At 34.5% G+C, this 16,139-nt stretch overlaps 1 protein-coding gene across 1 annotated transcript in view; it reads left to right on the top strand.

Moving 5' to 3' along the window:
* NCKAP1 (NCK associated protein 1) overlaps positions 1 to 16,139 on the top strand; it is an 89,896-nt gene that overhangs the window by 68,966 nt on the left and 4,791 nt on the right. The window contains exons 24-27 of the mRNA XM_029933292.1: positions 3,269 to 3,362; positions 10,963 to 11,045; positions 11,465 to 11,545; positions 14,806 to 14,899. Of these exons, the coding sequence (XP_029789152.1) occupies positions 3,269 to 3,362; positions 10,963 to 11,045; positions 11,465 to 11,545; positions 14,806 to 14,899 (352 nt within the window). The remainder of the gene's footprint in view (positions 1 to 3,268; positions 3,363 to 10,962; positions 11,046 to 11,464; positions 11,546 to 14,805; positions 14,900 to 16,139) is intronic.

Raw genomic sequence — 16,139 nt, forward strand, 5'->3', positions numbered from 1 at the left:
TTTGTTTCACAGAGTAAATATGTGTGTGAGTGAAAAAAAGGAGAGCTTCTTTATATTTAATGGTCGTGAATAAATTGTGTGTCAGACATAGTCAGCACTGTGCATGCATACTCATGGTAAAATACGTTCATTGCTCTCTGGAGAAGAAAACAGCCAGTCTTCTTTCCTACTAAAATTCTTGAGGTGTTTCATTTGGTGGTGTGCCCATTGAGTCAATATCTCCTTCGGATCCTGCCAAAAGAATCGTTTTTGGCATTTTACAGATTAGTTCCTCCAGTTCTTCATAGAAGACTTTTTTTTCAAATGAAGTAGGAAATTTAAATATGAATTGTGCCAAGAATTTAACACTTTAGTAACTGAAAACCAAGTTTATTTTTAGTACTCTTGATATGTTTCACTTGATTTGTATTCACTAATATTATTCCAGGTTACCAGCTTGCAGACCATTTACCAGTGATATTAATCAATGGCTTTAAGTGTTTAGAGACCTCTCTTTCAGGATGCAATCAAGGGAGAAAAGAAAAACATTTAAAAATATATGAACTCTTTTTTAAGTAGAAACTTTATTAATTTTTTTTAAAGAATAATGTATAAATACTTTAGGGTAATGGTTCTTAAATTATGGTCCTCATAGCAGCATTAGCTTGGAACTTGTTAACAATGCACAATTTTTTTTTAAGTTTTATTTATGTAAATAATCTCTGTACCCAACGTGGGGCTTGAACCCCAACCCCAAGATCAAGAGTCACACTCTCCTTCAACTGAGACAGTCGGGCCCACTGACAGTGCACAATTTTTGGTTTTATCTCAGGCCTGATAAATCTAAACCTGTTATGGAACTAAGACCCAGCAATGAGTTTTCTAATTAATAAGTCCTCTAGCTTGTTCTGATACATACTAACAATTGGACCATTTCTTTAAGGATTAAGAGCATGGATTTTTAAATCAGACATATCTGAATTTAGATTGCAAAATCCACTGTTTAGTATCTCTCTAACTTTGACAAATTATCTAATTTCTCCAAGCCTAGTTTCTTCAGTTGAAATTGGAATGTCACCTCTCTCATGTGGATAGGTAAATGGGATTATTTATAAATTCCCCAGTACTGGAACTTAAAAGTGATTACATTGTCCTTACTATTAAACATATACTACTCTCTCTCCCTCTCTTTCTGCCCTTCCCCCTTTCCACATGCTGTGCTCTTTTCTCTAAATAAACTTAATATATATATATCATAATTTATTCATTATAGAACAGTTATTCCATATTAATATTTCTGAAATTATAGATGTCTTAAAATCATATGTTAGAAACATTGTGTCAATTTAATTAGTAAAGTTTTTTTTTTTTTCATAATGTCCCATAAGATAATGGTGCACTTAAAAATCGGTGGTGTCTGATTCAGTGATATGTGGCATTATGTTCAAGGGGCAGGAGGACTGTTAGGATTAAGTATATACTTTGGGTGTGTATTAATTGAACTAAGTTTTAGCATGGGATAGGTATTGAATTAGCCCCAGAAGGAGTAGGCATTTTCATCAGAGATTGTAGAAGTTGAGTTTAGCAAACAAATATGACTAGAGGTGGGAACATAAAGAAAACTAATCTGAACTACAGGAATACCTCATTTTATTGCACTTTGCAGATACTGCAATTTTACAAATTGTAGGTTTGTGGCCAACCTTGGTCAAGCAAGCATATTGGCATCATTTTTCCAACAGCTTTTGCTCATGTCTGTGTCACGTTTTGGTAATTCTCCCAATATTTCAAGCTTTTTCATTATTATATTTGTTTAAGTGATTTATGACCAGTGATTACAACTCGCTGAAAGCTCAGATGATGGTTAGCATTTTTAGTAATAAAATATTTTTTTAATGTTTATATTTGAGAGACAGTGTGAGTGGGAGAGGGGCAGAGAGAGTGGGAGACACAGAATCCAAAGCAGGCTCCAGGCTCTGAGCTGTCAGCAAAGAGCCTGATATAGGGCTTAAACCCATTAACCATGAGAACATGACCTGAGCTGAAGTTGGATGCTCAACCAAATGAGCCACCCTCACATTAAAGGCTTTTTTTAATTAAAGTATGTACATTGTTTTTTAAATATAATGCTGTTGCATACTTTATAGACTACAATGTAGTGTCACCATAACTTTTTGCATCCACTGGGAAAACAAAATGTCATTTGACTTGCTTTATTGCAATATTTGCTTTATTACCGTGATCTGGAACCAGATTTGCAGTAACTTCTAGGTATGCCTGTGATATCAAGTAGCCTAAACAAAATTCATACTAGTATTAGAAAAATGATTTTTATAAACATTATGCATAGATTTTCATATTCCCCTTGAATAAGTTATGATCAGCCTTTGACTTCAAACAAAACCCTCATGGCCCTTAAACAGTATGCTTGCTGTTAAATCTTTGCAGCCAGACCTGCAGAATTGAAATATCCACGGATAAAGTTTGGATTTGTATGTATTTTGACATATACTCAGGCTTCCTCCCTGGATATTTAAATATTACATCCAGACTTACCACATACATAAAGTCATTATCTCTTACACAATCCAATTAACTGTATTTGTTTTAAGTATGCTTTCTAAACTAAATTACTTTTCCAAAGCACATTTAACAAAAACATTCTTTAAAGAGTTATGCTTTCTTTAATAACGATCTGTATTCCCTTCCCTTATTTTTATCCTTTCCTTCTCTTTGTTTTTCTCAGTGGTCTCTGAAAGAGAAGGTAGAGAGTTAACACTTCAATTTTATAATTTGTGTGGGAAACTGTAGTCTATTAATAATCCCCATGAAGTGGCACATACCCCAGAAATTACTCTCCCTCTGTATGCATCTAGTGGTGAACTGTAGGCTGTCTTTGGCCGGCTTTAACTTTAGCAAGTTTTCTTTTTTTCTTCTTGTGTTTTTGGCTGGAATTTATTGCTCTCCATATCCACTTCAGTGTCTGTTTTTTATTATTGATGCTGTTCTGTGCCTAAACATTAGATAATCCTTAATCCTACTGCTTATCATTATTGCTTTTTCTTGAACCATCCTCCCTTCTTGAATTTGCAAATTGAATAAAAACATTGATCTTGTATAATTAACTTTAAGTTTCTTTTCTTAAACCAATAATAAAGGCATATAGCATCTGGATTTCATGAATTGCATTTCCTACTTGCTGGATTGTGATTTCAAGCATGCTCTTGTCTCATTAACACAGGAAGTCTATGCCTAACCTAGGATCTTTCTTTCTTTTTTTTTGTTTTAGAAACTTGTGGTAGAGAATGTTGATGTGCTAACACAAATGAGGACCAGCTTTGACAAACCAGACCAGATGGCTGCACTCTTTAAAAGATTATCATGTGAGTAACTCATGATATTTTCTTTAAGTATTAAGAAAACCTTGACGCTCTGTATTAAGCTTTTACTTTAACATAAATATAAGCACTGCTTAGCTTATGAAGAGAACCAGAAAATTCTTGCAAAGGATATTTTAAGTATACGGCTAATGTATGTCACATTTTTTTTTTACCATACTCTTAGTCTGTGTATCAAATATGTCCTGAATATTATCAATTAGTTATAAACTCATTTAATACAAGTAAGTCTATATTAATTTAGACTAAAGGAGAATTAACTTTTGAGTCTAACTTTCTAAAAATCACCTTTATTGTGGTATAGTTTACATACAATGAAATCTGTGCATGTAAATGAGCAGTTTGATGGATTTTGACAACTGCATACATCTATGTAACCCTTACCACAGTCACAGAGCACTTCCATCACCTCAGAAAGTTCCTTCCTGTCCCTTTTTCGTCCATTTCTCTCCATCTCCCAAACCCAGACAAAATTGATCTGATTTCGGCCACTATAGATTACATTTGCCTGTTCCAGAACTCCATATAAATGGAGTCACACAGTATATACTCTTGTGTCTGCCTTTTTTGATTTAATATGTTTTTGAGACTGACCCAGTTATGTTAAGTGAATCATTAATCTGTTCCTTTTTTTGCTAACTAGTATTCATTGCATGAAAACCCGAGACCTACAACTCAGAAAAAAATTGTTTTTAATGTCTTCTTGACATAGATTCTTTGTGGGATGTATGTTATGAGACAACAGTGCATCTTAAATATTTATTAAAGTATATTTAGACAGGTAACTATTTTAGATCCACTTGAATTAATTTTATTTTCATTTGCTTTGTAGTTAAACTTATAAATAACTTAGAATTAAAAATTATTCTAAAGTCATACTTTTTGATTCATTTAAAAGCCTTTTCTGAGGCACCTGGGTGGCTCAGTCAATTAAGTGTCCCAACTTCAGCTCAGGTCATGATCTCACAGTCAGTGGGTTCAAGCCCTGCATTGGGCTCTATGCTGACAGCTCAGATCCTGGAGCCTGCTTCAGATTCTGTGTCTCCCTTTCTCTCTGCCCCTCCCCTGCTCACACTCTGTCTCTCTCAAAATAAAATAGACATAAAAAATTAAAAAAAAAAAAAAGAGCCTTTCCAGGGGCCCCTGGGTGACTTACTCAATTAAATGTTTAACTCTCGATCTCTTTGCTCAGGTCATAGTCTCATGAGTTTGAGCCCTTCATCTGGCTCTGTGCCAACAGTGCAGAGCCTGCTTAGGATTCTCTCTCTTTCTCTCTCTGCCCCTCCTTGCTTAAATTTTCTCTCAAAATAAGTAAATAAGCTTTAAAAAATAAAGGCCATTCCAACAGCAAAAAATTAATGAAATACCAAATAAAATAGTCTTTGTATTTGAGAAAACCAGAGTTTATTTTCCCAAATAAAAAATCGTCTTGAGGAAGATTAAAGCCATGCATGTATTTTACATAATATTTCCCCTTTGATAATTTTATTTACTTAAGATTTTTTTAATGTTTGTTTATTTTTGAGAGAGAGCAAGCGAGCAAGCACATGCACAAGTGGGGGGAGGGCAGAGAGACAGGGAGACACAGAATCCAAAGCAGGCTCCAGGCTCTGAGCTGTCAGCATGGAGCCTGACACGGGGCTCAGAGCTGAAGTCCAATGCTCAACTGATTGAGTCACCCAGGTGCCCCAATAATCTTTAATTTTATTATTAATTTATTTTTATTTTTTAATATCTATTTTTATTTTTGAATCAATGACACAGTGTGAGTAGGGGAGGGGCAGAGAGAGAGGTAGACACAGAATCTGAAGCAGGCTCCAGGCTCTGAGCTGTCATCACAGAGCCTGCCACCCGGCTCAGGCTCATGAGACGTGAGATCACGACCTGAGCTGATATCGGGCACTTAACCCACCAAGCCACCCAGGCACCCCCAAGAACCTTCTTTTAAATGTTATGCAGCTATATCCAATTTCATTAAAGTATAAAATATTTTAGAGAATAACTAATAAAGTTATTCTCTAAATCTTCAAAAATCCTTCAAAAACTGCAAATTTATGTAATAAAAATTAGTATAAAATTAAACTACATGGTAGGTTGCCTTGTAGAAGAGATCAGTTGCTGCCAGAACTGGGAAAGCAAACAGGGGAGTTTTTTTGGGGTGATGAAATGGTTTACCACAGTGGTGAGGTGGTTACACAAATCTATAAACCTTGAGCTATAAACCAGAAGAGGGAAAGAAGGTCAGGTTCACTGTATGGTACTTATAAAATGAAATTAAAAAGATAAAAATGATAGTTTAGGGAGGTAGAGGAAATTTTTTTAAATCTCTGATATTTTTTTGTTCATTCTTTTACTATATACTTCCATTCTCTAGTCTTGTTTTCTTTATTCTTACTTTTTCATGTTTTTCCCATATTTTAATAGTAGACTCCCCCTGCAACCAGCCTAACTACTTAACATTTTACTAGTAAATAATGTTTTGACAATATCATCTGGTTAGAAGCATTTAATCCATTGCAGTGTTCAATGCCTGTTTGCTGTTACTTTAACTCTCTTGTTTGTAGAATTGAAACAAAATAAAACTTGTTAAAACTCTAAACAATTTGCAAATTTTCAAAGTAAAACCCATAACTCTTTATGTGGATTTTATTTACTTGAATTTTTGTGTATGGTAGTGGTGATTCATGACTTATGGAATTAGCCAAAATCAAAGTTGCTGAGTCTTAATGACCCATGTATATCAAATTTGCCTTTAAATAGAATTTATTAATTTAATTTATTTTTTATTTAATTTATTAATTCTATATATTATTTTGTGATTTGGAAAAAGAACAGGTCTGGTTGAGAATGGCTGATTCAGGGGACTAGAGAAAGCTCTTCTTTCAGTTGAACTGTTTTCCAAAATACTCTCTTTTGTCTTGGATCCCTATCTTTGTGCTTCTTTCACCCCATTCCAGAAGTTGATGTACCTTTTAGCAGTTTGATTTTCATAGTTGACAACCACATTCTTTTAATACCTTTAAAAAACAATATAATTTATTAAAAGTAGCTCTGAATTGGGAGATAATCTTGAATTAATTTTCAGTTTTAGGATTTTTTAGCTATATGACTTGAGCAAATTTAATGTCTCTATTTCTTTGGGTTTTCTCATAGTGTGTCTCTTAGGACTAGGCTCATCAGTTTATTGACTTTCTTATTATAAACCTTTATTTTCTGATTTTGCCCTGACTTTGCCACCATCTGTAAACCTACAAGTTGCCTCCAAAGACCTTTACTTTAACAGTACTTTGAATGTTTTTATCATCTGAAATTGTTGCACTGGTAAAATCTTGAATTTGAAACTCTACTTTGAGATCATAGTCCTGTCTTTCCATGTTGCTGCTCCTCACTCCTTGCCCCTGTTAAAGTTTTTGTCCTGGCCTTTTAAACTTTGATGTCTCTCTGTCTTCTAATCAGCCACTTTCTGGCTCTATTTCCTTATCTATTCTGGACTGTAAAATTTAGTGATTTCACTTGCATTCTCCACTGTGCTGTCATACTTTGACTTTACTGCACTCGTCATTGTAAGCATTTTCCCTGATCCCAGAAAAACCTCCTGCTCCCTGGAAGCCAGATACTCCTTGTAAAATAACACTCGTTAAATTTTGTTGTTAAGCCTACCTCTTATTCATCCTACCAATCTTCATATTGCTAGATTTTTGACTAACTTGAATTCACTGTTTTGTCTTCCAAATTCTCTATCTACTCTTGTACACTATAATGTGGTTACTTTCCTGAAACCTTTCTGGAATAGGTCATAGTGACTATTTTCAAATTTTGGACCTCTTTCCTCTTCCCTATTCTCTGTAGCATTTATTGTCTCTTTTACTGTTATTTTTATTGAAACTTCATTTTCTTCATTTGCCAGTACTTTTGTCTCATACCTTTTTAAAGCCACTCTTTTACATTCCTATTGGGAAAATGTATCCAGTCTTATTTTTCAGTATTCCTTTAAATATTCATCTCTAGCCTTGATTCTGTCCATGGAGCTCCAAGGCATTTAATACCAAGTGCTAGTTTGACCAGAGTGTGGTCCATGGACCAGAAGCAAGAAGCAATAGCACCACCTAGAAGTTCGTTAAGAATGTAAACTTTAGGATTCCACTCCAGACCTACTAAATCAATTTGCTGGGACCCAGCAGGTGATTCTGATTTGCACCAACGTTTGAGAAACATAGTTAGATATCTACAGCTATATGACCCACAGATACTTGGCAACATCTCTGGAGTAGGAAGGATATTCCCTCATGGGAGGTGTGAGTGAGTGGGGAGAAAAGCCTGATACTCTTTTGTTGTTGTCATTTTATTACCTTCCATGCCATTCACCCAGTTCTCTGACTCTTCGTATCATCACATTCCATTTCCTGTAGCTATATCTTCCAAATTAGAATCTGCAAATTGGTGGGTCATGTTTGGCCCAAAGACAGAATTTGTTTGGCTCTATCCTGCATTAAATTAAAAACAAAAACAACCACACAGTCTCTTTGATCATTATTTTTTTAAATAAAGATCTTTGCATAAATATCCAAACCTCTGGCTTCCTCCCCGAATCCTGGGGAGTATTTCCCCACATGACAGTGTTTGGCTAGCGCTAAGAAGCAGTTGCCCCCTGTAGACATTTTTTTTCTTCAGTTTTTCCCCCTCACTCTTATTTTCCCAGTCTATTTAACTGTTTTATGTTACCTGCCATAGATTTGAGCTTTTACCTCCTGCTGCAGACCCCACCTCTTAAATCTGTTCCTTTTATTCCCATGGTTCTCATTTAAGGCTCTGTCCTCATTTTGTGAAAACTACAGTTATGGCTTCCTCATGTGTCCAGTCTTCCCTTTCTAACCCATCTTCACATTTAGAGTCCTATTTCTAAAGATTTCTTTTCCTGTCAGTCTTTATATTAAAAAAAAAACCAAAAAAATCCCCTGAACTACTATCCTCTCCTTGTGGGAGGATAGTCTCACACCCCTTAACATGGCATTAGAAAGCCATTATTTGGATTAACCTCCTATCCAGTCATTTTTTCCCAGAAACCTCATTTCCCCCACTGTTTTTTGCTTGCCTGGCCCAAGATCCACATATCCTCTGCTCTAGTGTTCCTTGGGATGTGCCTTAGTCTATTTGGGCTGCTACAATAAAATATGAAATATTGGGTAGTTTATACACAACAGAAATTTGTTTCTTACAGTTCTAGAGTCTGGAAGTCCAAGATCATGCTACTGGCATGGTGGGGTGAGGCCCCTCTTCAGTGTCACAGACTTGTCACTGTATTTTCATAACTGAAGGGGACATGGTTCTCTCTAAAGCCTCTATAAGACAGTAATCAAATTCATGAGAGTTCCACCCTCATGGCTTGAGTACCTTCAAAAGGCTACACCTCCTAATATATCAGCTCTTCGGGCTTAAGATTTTAATATATGGATTTTGTGGAGACTTAAACATTCAGACCATAGCAGGATGTTAATAAATTATGGGGGCTAAGAAGTGCCAGTAGTTAAAAAGGTATGGCACATAATTAACAGTAATTTAAACAACACTCTTACCATGAAGTTTCTCAGAACTTTGGAAAAGTTTTTTCAGCATGAGTAGGGAAGGGGCAGAGAGAGGGAGCCACAGATCTGAAGCAGGATCCAGGCTCTGAGCTGTATAGCACAGAGCCTGACGTGGGGCTTGAACCCATGAACTGCAAGATCATGACCTAATCCAAAGTCAGATGCCTAACCAACTGAGGAACCCAGGGTCTCAGAACTTTTAATGTGTCATTATTATCGTATATATTCAAGAGGAGGTTGTGGGGTATAGTATTGGCAAAATTATTTGATTAAATTCTGGGTATCATCACTTGGAAAATATATGATTATACCACACTACTTACTTTCTGATTATTCACCTTACTCTTTGCCTTTTCGTCTTCTGGATTCCCTTTTTGTTTTTGTTTCCTGACATGGAATGCTTTTGTCTTCTTACTGTTCCTTTATGACCGTCTTGGGTGATATTTTCTCAAAGAAATACTTCCTTTCACCCTTTTTCTTCTCTCCTTTTCTGGATCATAACAGTTTCCTAGTCTCATTTCTTGAATAACCATTTCATTGAACATCTTATAGTCTGGGTTTCACTCCACTGAGTATTAGAGAAAGATTAAAAATATTGATTGATTAGACTGGTTCCTGCTCGTGTGGATTGTATAACATGTTTGTGCCTCACCTCATTTTGTTAACATGACTTTTAATTCTCATCACATTTTGGCTTATGTTATGGCTGTTAGTCTGTTTTAACAAAAGATGCTGTGGTCAAGGTTTAAACAAACCACACAGGAGGTAGAAAGTCAAAACAATTCTCTCCATTCCTACTCCTCAAGGGTAACTATAGTTAGTGGTTTTCTGTACATTTTTCTAGAAATTTGTTATCGAATATATGTGTGTGTGTGTGTGTGTGTGTGTGTGTGTGTGTGTGTGTGTGTGTGTATTCTGTTGATTCTTGAACAGCATGGGGTTTAAGGGCATTGACCCCCCTGTGCAGTAAAAAATCTGCATAGAAATTTTGACTTCCTCCAAATTTAATGACGAATAGCCTACTGTTGACCAGAAGCCTTACTGATAAACAGTTGATGAACATATTTTATTTGGTATATGTATTATATACTGTATTCTTAAAATAAAGTAAGCAAGAGAAAAAATATTAAAATAGTAAGAGAAAATACATTTATAGTACTGTACTTTGCTTACTGAAAAAAAATCCACATGTAAATGGATCTACACAGTTCAAACCTGTGTTATTCAAAGGTCAACTGTGTATCTTTTGTCTCATAAATAGGGTCATATTTTCTTAGGTTTCTTGAAAGTCCATTTAGACTGTTCCTGAATGTCTAGATTATTATTGTTTGAATTTGTGTTCTTCTTACACAATACTATGCCTTATATATCAGGAGTAATTCAGTAAATGTTTGTTGGCTTTTTAAAATATTAATCCTTCCAATTCTAATTCCCATGATTTTGTTAACTAAGTTTTAATACTGAATATATAATAATAATTTTCAGAATAATGCTTTCTAGTCAAAATATAAATTATCAAATCTTTTGTAGCCTTTAGCACCATGGTTTTACCAAAACTGCTTGTGATCTCAATAGTCATTTTTTGCTTTTTGACTCTCCACATCTCAACAATTTAAGAATTTATCATCTCCATGTTCTGGGACCTTTGGGGATTTAACTCCTGTCCTCTCTGACAACTTCCTCTTTCTCCCCTAGTCTCTCTCTGCATCCTCCTACTTCTACTGTTTCTGTGAAGATTATCCAGGTGGCTGCTTATGTTAATATTTCAAGATTCTGGTGAACTACCTAAATCATTTTAAAGAATAGTGTGTACTCCATATGAAGTAAACTGTAATTTCCTTAGTTTTACTATCAACTTTCAGTACCTTTCTTTGCCTCTTTAATCATTTGTTGTAATCAAATTACTGTTGTACCTTTTATCATGGGAATTTTATAACTAAAAGTATTTTCCAAAATTAAGAAAGAATCTAATTCCTGTTCTCCTCTCCTTTCTTCCAATTTAGCTGTTGACAGTGTCTTGAAGAGGATGACAATAATTGGTGTAATTTTATCCTTCCGATCATTGGCACAAGAAGCACTTAGAGATGTAAGAAACCATTATAAGTACATATTCTGTAGTCAAATAATCCCTGTTAATTTCCTAGAAATTAAAAGTTATTTCAAATTCCAGTTTTCATAGTTACATATAATATATAAAAATTAGAGTTATTTAAATTTATTTTTTACTTTGATATTGAATTGGGGATGGGAGGTATAGCTTGCCTGGATATTGTACTACATTTTCAACTCTGTTCTTCATTAAAGCATTTTCCATTTTGGCTATACTCAGCTTGGCATCAAACATATTCCATTTCTCTGTGACTTAGTACTTTAGAAAATCATATGAATATAGAAAAAGTAAAGTAATTTTTATGAAAACTAAAAGTAATTGAATGGTAATATTTAATAAATTTAGGATTCATCATTTAAAAATAAGTCTACATTTTTATTTGTTGTCCTGCCTAGGTCTTATCTTACCACATTCCTTTTCTTGTAAGTTCAATTGAAGATTTCAAGGATCACATTCCAAGGGAAACTGATATGAAGGTAATAAAACTACTATTTGGATTTTACAGTTTCTAAAACTAAATATGAGTTACATATGAAATAAAATTTAATAAATTCTAAACTACTTTAAAGTTTCTATTTTAGAATGATTAATTAGTATGCTGGCCTTTGAAAATACATCTTTGAAAGGTCAGCACCAAAATGCTATGTGAGCATTTTGAAAGTTCATCTTCCTTGGTCACCTATAGCAGTGTAAAGTGGGTTGGTATTGATCTTTTTCCTTAAGCTTATAGCTCTTTATAAATGATCAGAAGCAGAGTAAGAAAGACAAGCCAGTGAGATGAGAGTTGCTTTGTTTTAAATAAAGTAAAATTCAATCTGTTTTTTAATTGATGTTAAAAAGTCTTATAAAAGGATCTCAATTATCAGGTACAATTAATTTTTAATATCCTGTTTTTATAAATAGAAGATTAGTAGCCACCAGTGAGCTTATGATTTTTGTTCTGAAATTTTTTGATCATGAAATCCAACTCCCTTATCTACACTCAGCATTACTTAGCCACTGGTTACACATCCAGTACGTGACCTCATGTATATGTTTTCTAAATTTTCATGTGTCCTGGAAAGATTATTTTTTGTTTCATATTTTGAAATGCAGTGACTGAATAAAAGGTTATGTCTAAACTCTTTTTATGAAACTCAAGTCTTCCTTCTCAGATTGATGCCACTCACTTTCTGAGGCTGATCATTCATCACTTGTCCATCCTTGTCCTTGCTCTTCCCCTTCTTACTCTGCCCCTCTCTTCCTATGTATCCTTTGAGGTAACTAGTTCTTCCCAATGTGCATGCTCATATCTGTCTGTGTCATCTTTTAATTTATCCTATCTGAAAATCCTGTCCTTTTCTGTTTCTGCCTTTTGAAATCTTGCTAATCTTTTAAGGCCTGATTCAGTTGCCATCTTTTAAGAAACATTCCTTGGTCCCCAGGCAATAAAGGATTTCTTTCTTCTTATTATTTAATATCAGACAACTTTTTTGTTTATCCATTGTAGAGTTAAATATGTTCTACTTTGCATTTTAATTGTGTTTTTCCTTTTTCCTTTTAAATTTATACCATATTGTGAACACTTTGAATACCCTTTTTTCTGTATTTTTGTTTCTCCCACAGTGCTTTGCATAAACATTTGAGATCAGTGATTGTCCTACGATTTTATGATGGAAAATCATGTATGATGATTAGTGCAAAATAATTTCCTAATTCTTTCCAGTCCCAGCCCTAGACAACTACTAATCTACCTTATGTCTCTGTAACTTTGCTATTCTTGACCCTTCGTATAAATCCTATAGTATGTAGTCTTTTGGTACTGGCTTCTTTTACTTAGTATAATGTTTTCAGGGTTTGCTGATGATGTAGCATGTGTCAGCACTTCATTTTTAGTTGCTGAATAGTATTCCATTATATGGATGTGCAGCATTTTATTTATCCTTTCATCAGCTGATGGTCACTTATGTTGTTTTCACTTTTTGGCTATTGTAAATAATGCTTCTGTGAATATCCACATACAGGTTTTTGTGTGGACATATGCAGTGCTTTCCTTTCTCTTGAGTACATTGCTAGGTCATATGGAAACTCTGTAACCTTTTGAGAAACTGCCAAATTGTTTTCAAAATGGTGGTGCCATTTTACATTCTCAGCAGCAGTGTATGAAACTTTGAGTTTCTCCATATCCTTGTCAATACTTGTAGCGCTGTTTTCTTTTAATTAGAGTCATGCCAGTGTGTATGAAATGCTATCTCATTGTTTTGATAAACATTTTCCTGAAATGATGGATGTTGAACATCTTTTCATGTGCTATTTGTGTATCCTCTTTGGAAAAATATCTGTGTATCCTTTGCTCATGTTTTCACTTAGATTTTTTGCCTTTTTAATTCTGAAATACAAGATTCATTATGTCTGGATACAAGTCCATTAGTAGATACATGATTTGCAAATCTTCTCTTGTTCTGTGGGTTGTTTTTTCATTTTCTTAATAATGTTTTCTGCAGCACAAAAGTTTTTTAATTTTGATGACATTTAATTTGTCTTTTTTTCTTTGATTACTTTTATTTTTGGTGACCTAAGAAGCCATTGCCTGACCCACAGTCATAAAAATTTATTACCTGTATATTCTTCTAAAAATTGTGTAGTTTTAGCTCTTATGTTTAGGTTTTGGTTTACAATCCATCTTGAGTTAATTTTTGTGTATAGAATGAGTGGAGTAATTTTTTTGTGTGGCTCACACATACACAAAAAGAATGTTTTCCTAGAACTTAATCCATGGCAATTTCTATTTAGTTTAAGATACACAGTTTTACTTCATATTTTATGCTGAATTTTTTTTGTAGCAATATCAGAGGTAACCAACCATGTAGGTGGTTCTTAACTGAAGTATTTATTAAGTAGTGAGAAATTCATAAATACTTAAAAAATATCCTAAATATTTGAAATCCATATGTGACACCAAAAAGTATTATTTTAGTCATTAGAAATTCCTCTATTGGGTTTTAAATCGGTACTCCTTAAAAATCTATTATGGGACATCTGGCTGGCTCAGTTGGTCGAGCATGCAACTCTTGATTTCTGGGTCATGAGTTCAAGGACCACATAGGGCATGGAGCTAACTTGAAAAAAAACCTCTTATGGAGGCACCGGGGTGACTCAGTCAGTTAAGCATCTCTTAATTTCAGCTCAGGTAATGATCTCACAGTTTGTGAATTCGAGGCCTGCATCAGGCTCTACACCAGTGTAACATGGGACTGACTCTCTCCCTCTCTCTGCCCCGCCCCTGTTCTCCTTCTCAAAATAAACAAAAAAGAAATCTATTATGATAAGTAATTTACCGTATTTATAGCTGTGATATGATGAGTTACTGAACCACCACAATTTTTCATTAAATAAGTATGAGTGTAAATATAAGTTCAGATTTTGATTCACTTTTATCCTATTTATTTATCTCTTTTGGTTTGATATTTTATATCCATTCTAAAAAAAAAATAATGTTAGGCTGATTTTGTTGGCACTTTACACAGAAAGTATAAAATTTTCTTTGGCCTTAACAATAGGAAGTTCTAACAAGCAGCATATCATGAACTAATACTGGTTGTTCATTGTATGTGGTTCCTGTTTGACCTAAGTTTTGAAATCTAGTGTTCTTGTAGGTAGACTCTGATTTAAACAGTATACCTTTTCTTACTAGAGTGAGATTTCTTAGAAATTTGCTAAATATTTATTATTCTGTAATTTTTATATATTTCATCAGGTTGCAATGAATGTATATGAGTTATCATCAGCTGCTGGATTACCTTGTGAGATTGATCCTGCCTTGGTGGTAGCTCTATCCTCACAGAAGTCAGGTAAAATGCATTAGTAAATATGTATTTGTCTTAGTTAAAATCATCAGGGCAACACAGATATAGGTGTTGTGTTCTTATTTATTCAGATGTCTGCTTAATGTCAAACTTGCTTTTTATTTTATTTTACTTTTTGATAGTTGGAATATAGCAGTGCAGAAAAGAAAAAAAGCCCTGTCTTCTGGAGCTTATGTTATAGCATAGTCCTCATACAGGTTGATATTTAAGCCCTAAGACTAGATGAAATTACTGAGATCAGTTAGCCTAAGATGCCGAAGTGAAAGACAGTCAGGGTCTGAGCCCTGGGACACTTTCAACTTTAACAACTCCAGGAGAAGAGGAGTATTTACCAAAAAAGAAACTGAGAAAAAAGGATGGATGAAGGAGAAGAAAAACTAGAAAAGAGTAACTTCCAGCAAAGTGGAGGGGGAATGATCGGCTCTGTAGAATTAATGGGTAATGTTCAAAAGCAGTGGAATTTTTGGAGCAAAAGGCTGTTCAGAGAGGGCTTACAGATGAATTAGAAAAAGGAATCAGAAATAAAAAGTATAAAACAATTCTATCAAAAGCTTTACTCTAAGGGGGAGCAAAGAAACAAAATTACAGTAGCTAGAGGCAGGAATAAAATCAAGAGAAGGGCTGGAGTACCTGGGTGGCTCCGTTGGTTGAGTGTCCAACTCTTAATTTCAGCTCAGGCCATGATCTTTGTGGTTCATGAGTTCGAGCCCTGTATCGGTCTCTGTGCTGACAGAGTGGAGCCTGCTTGGGAATCTCTGTCTCCTCTCTCTGTCCCAACTGCACTCACATGCACACATGCTTGCTCACTCTCTCTCAAAAATAAATAAACATTTTTTGAAAAATCAAGAGAGAATTCTTTCTAGGAAAGAAACTAACAACATGTGTATACTGATGAAGATGGTCCAGTCTAGGTAGCATAATAGATCACTATAAAAGGGTGTCCTATTTTCACTGAATTAGAGCGATTTACCATAGAGCCTGTACATTATTGTATTGTATTAAACATTTAAAGGATTGTAAGTTCAGCTCTTTGAAATGTAGTACCCAAAATGCTGTAGATATTTCTAGATTTGTCTACAAAGTAAATAATATTTTATCTGTTTCTGAGACTAAAATGCCCATCCCTGTCCTCTTGCACCTAGCATGTTTGCTGGGTTCATCTTTTCTTTTTTTATTTAACATTGATTTTTGTTTTATTCTTCATGCAGTATGTTAATTTATAGTC

Source organism: Suricata suricatta, chromosome 3, assembly GCF_006229205.1.
Source record: "Suricata suricatta isolate VVHF042 chromosome 3, meerkat_22Aug2017_6uvM2_HiC, whole genome shotgun sequence".
Lineage (NCBI taxonomy): Eukaryota > Metazoa > Chordata > Mammalia > Carnivora > Herpestidae > Suricata > Suricata suricatta.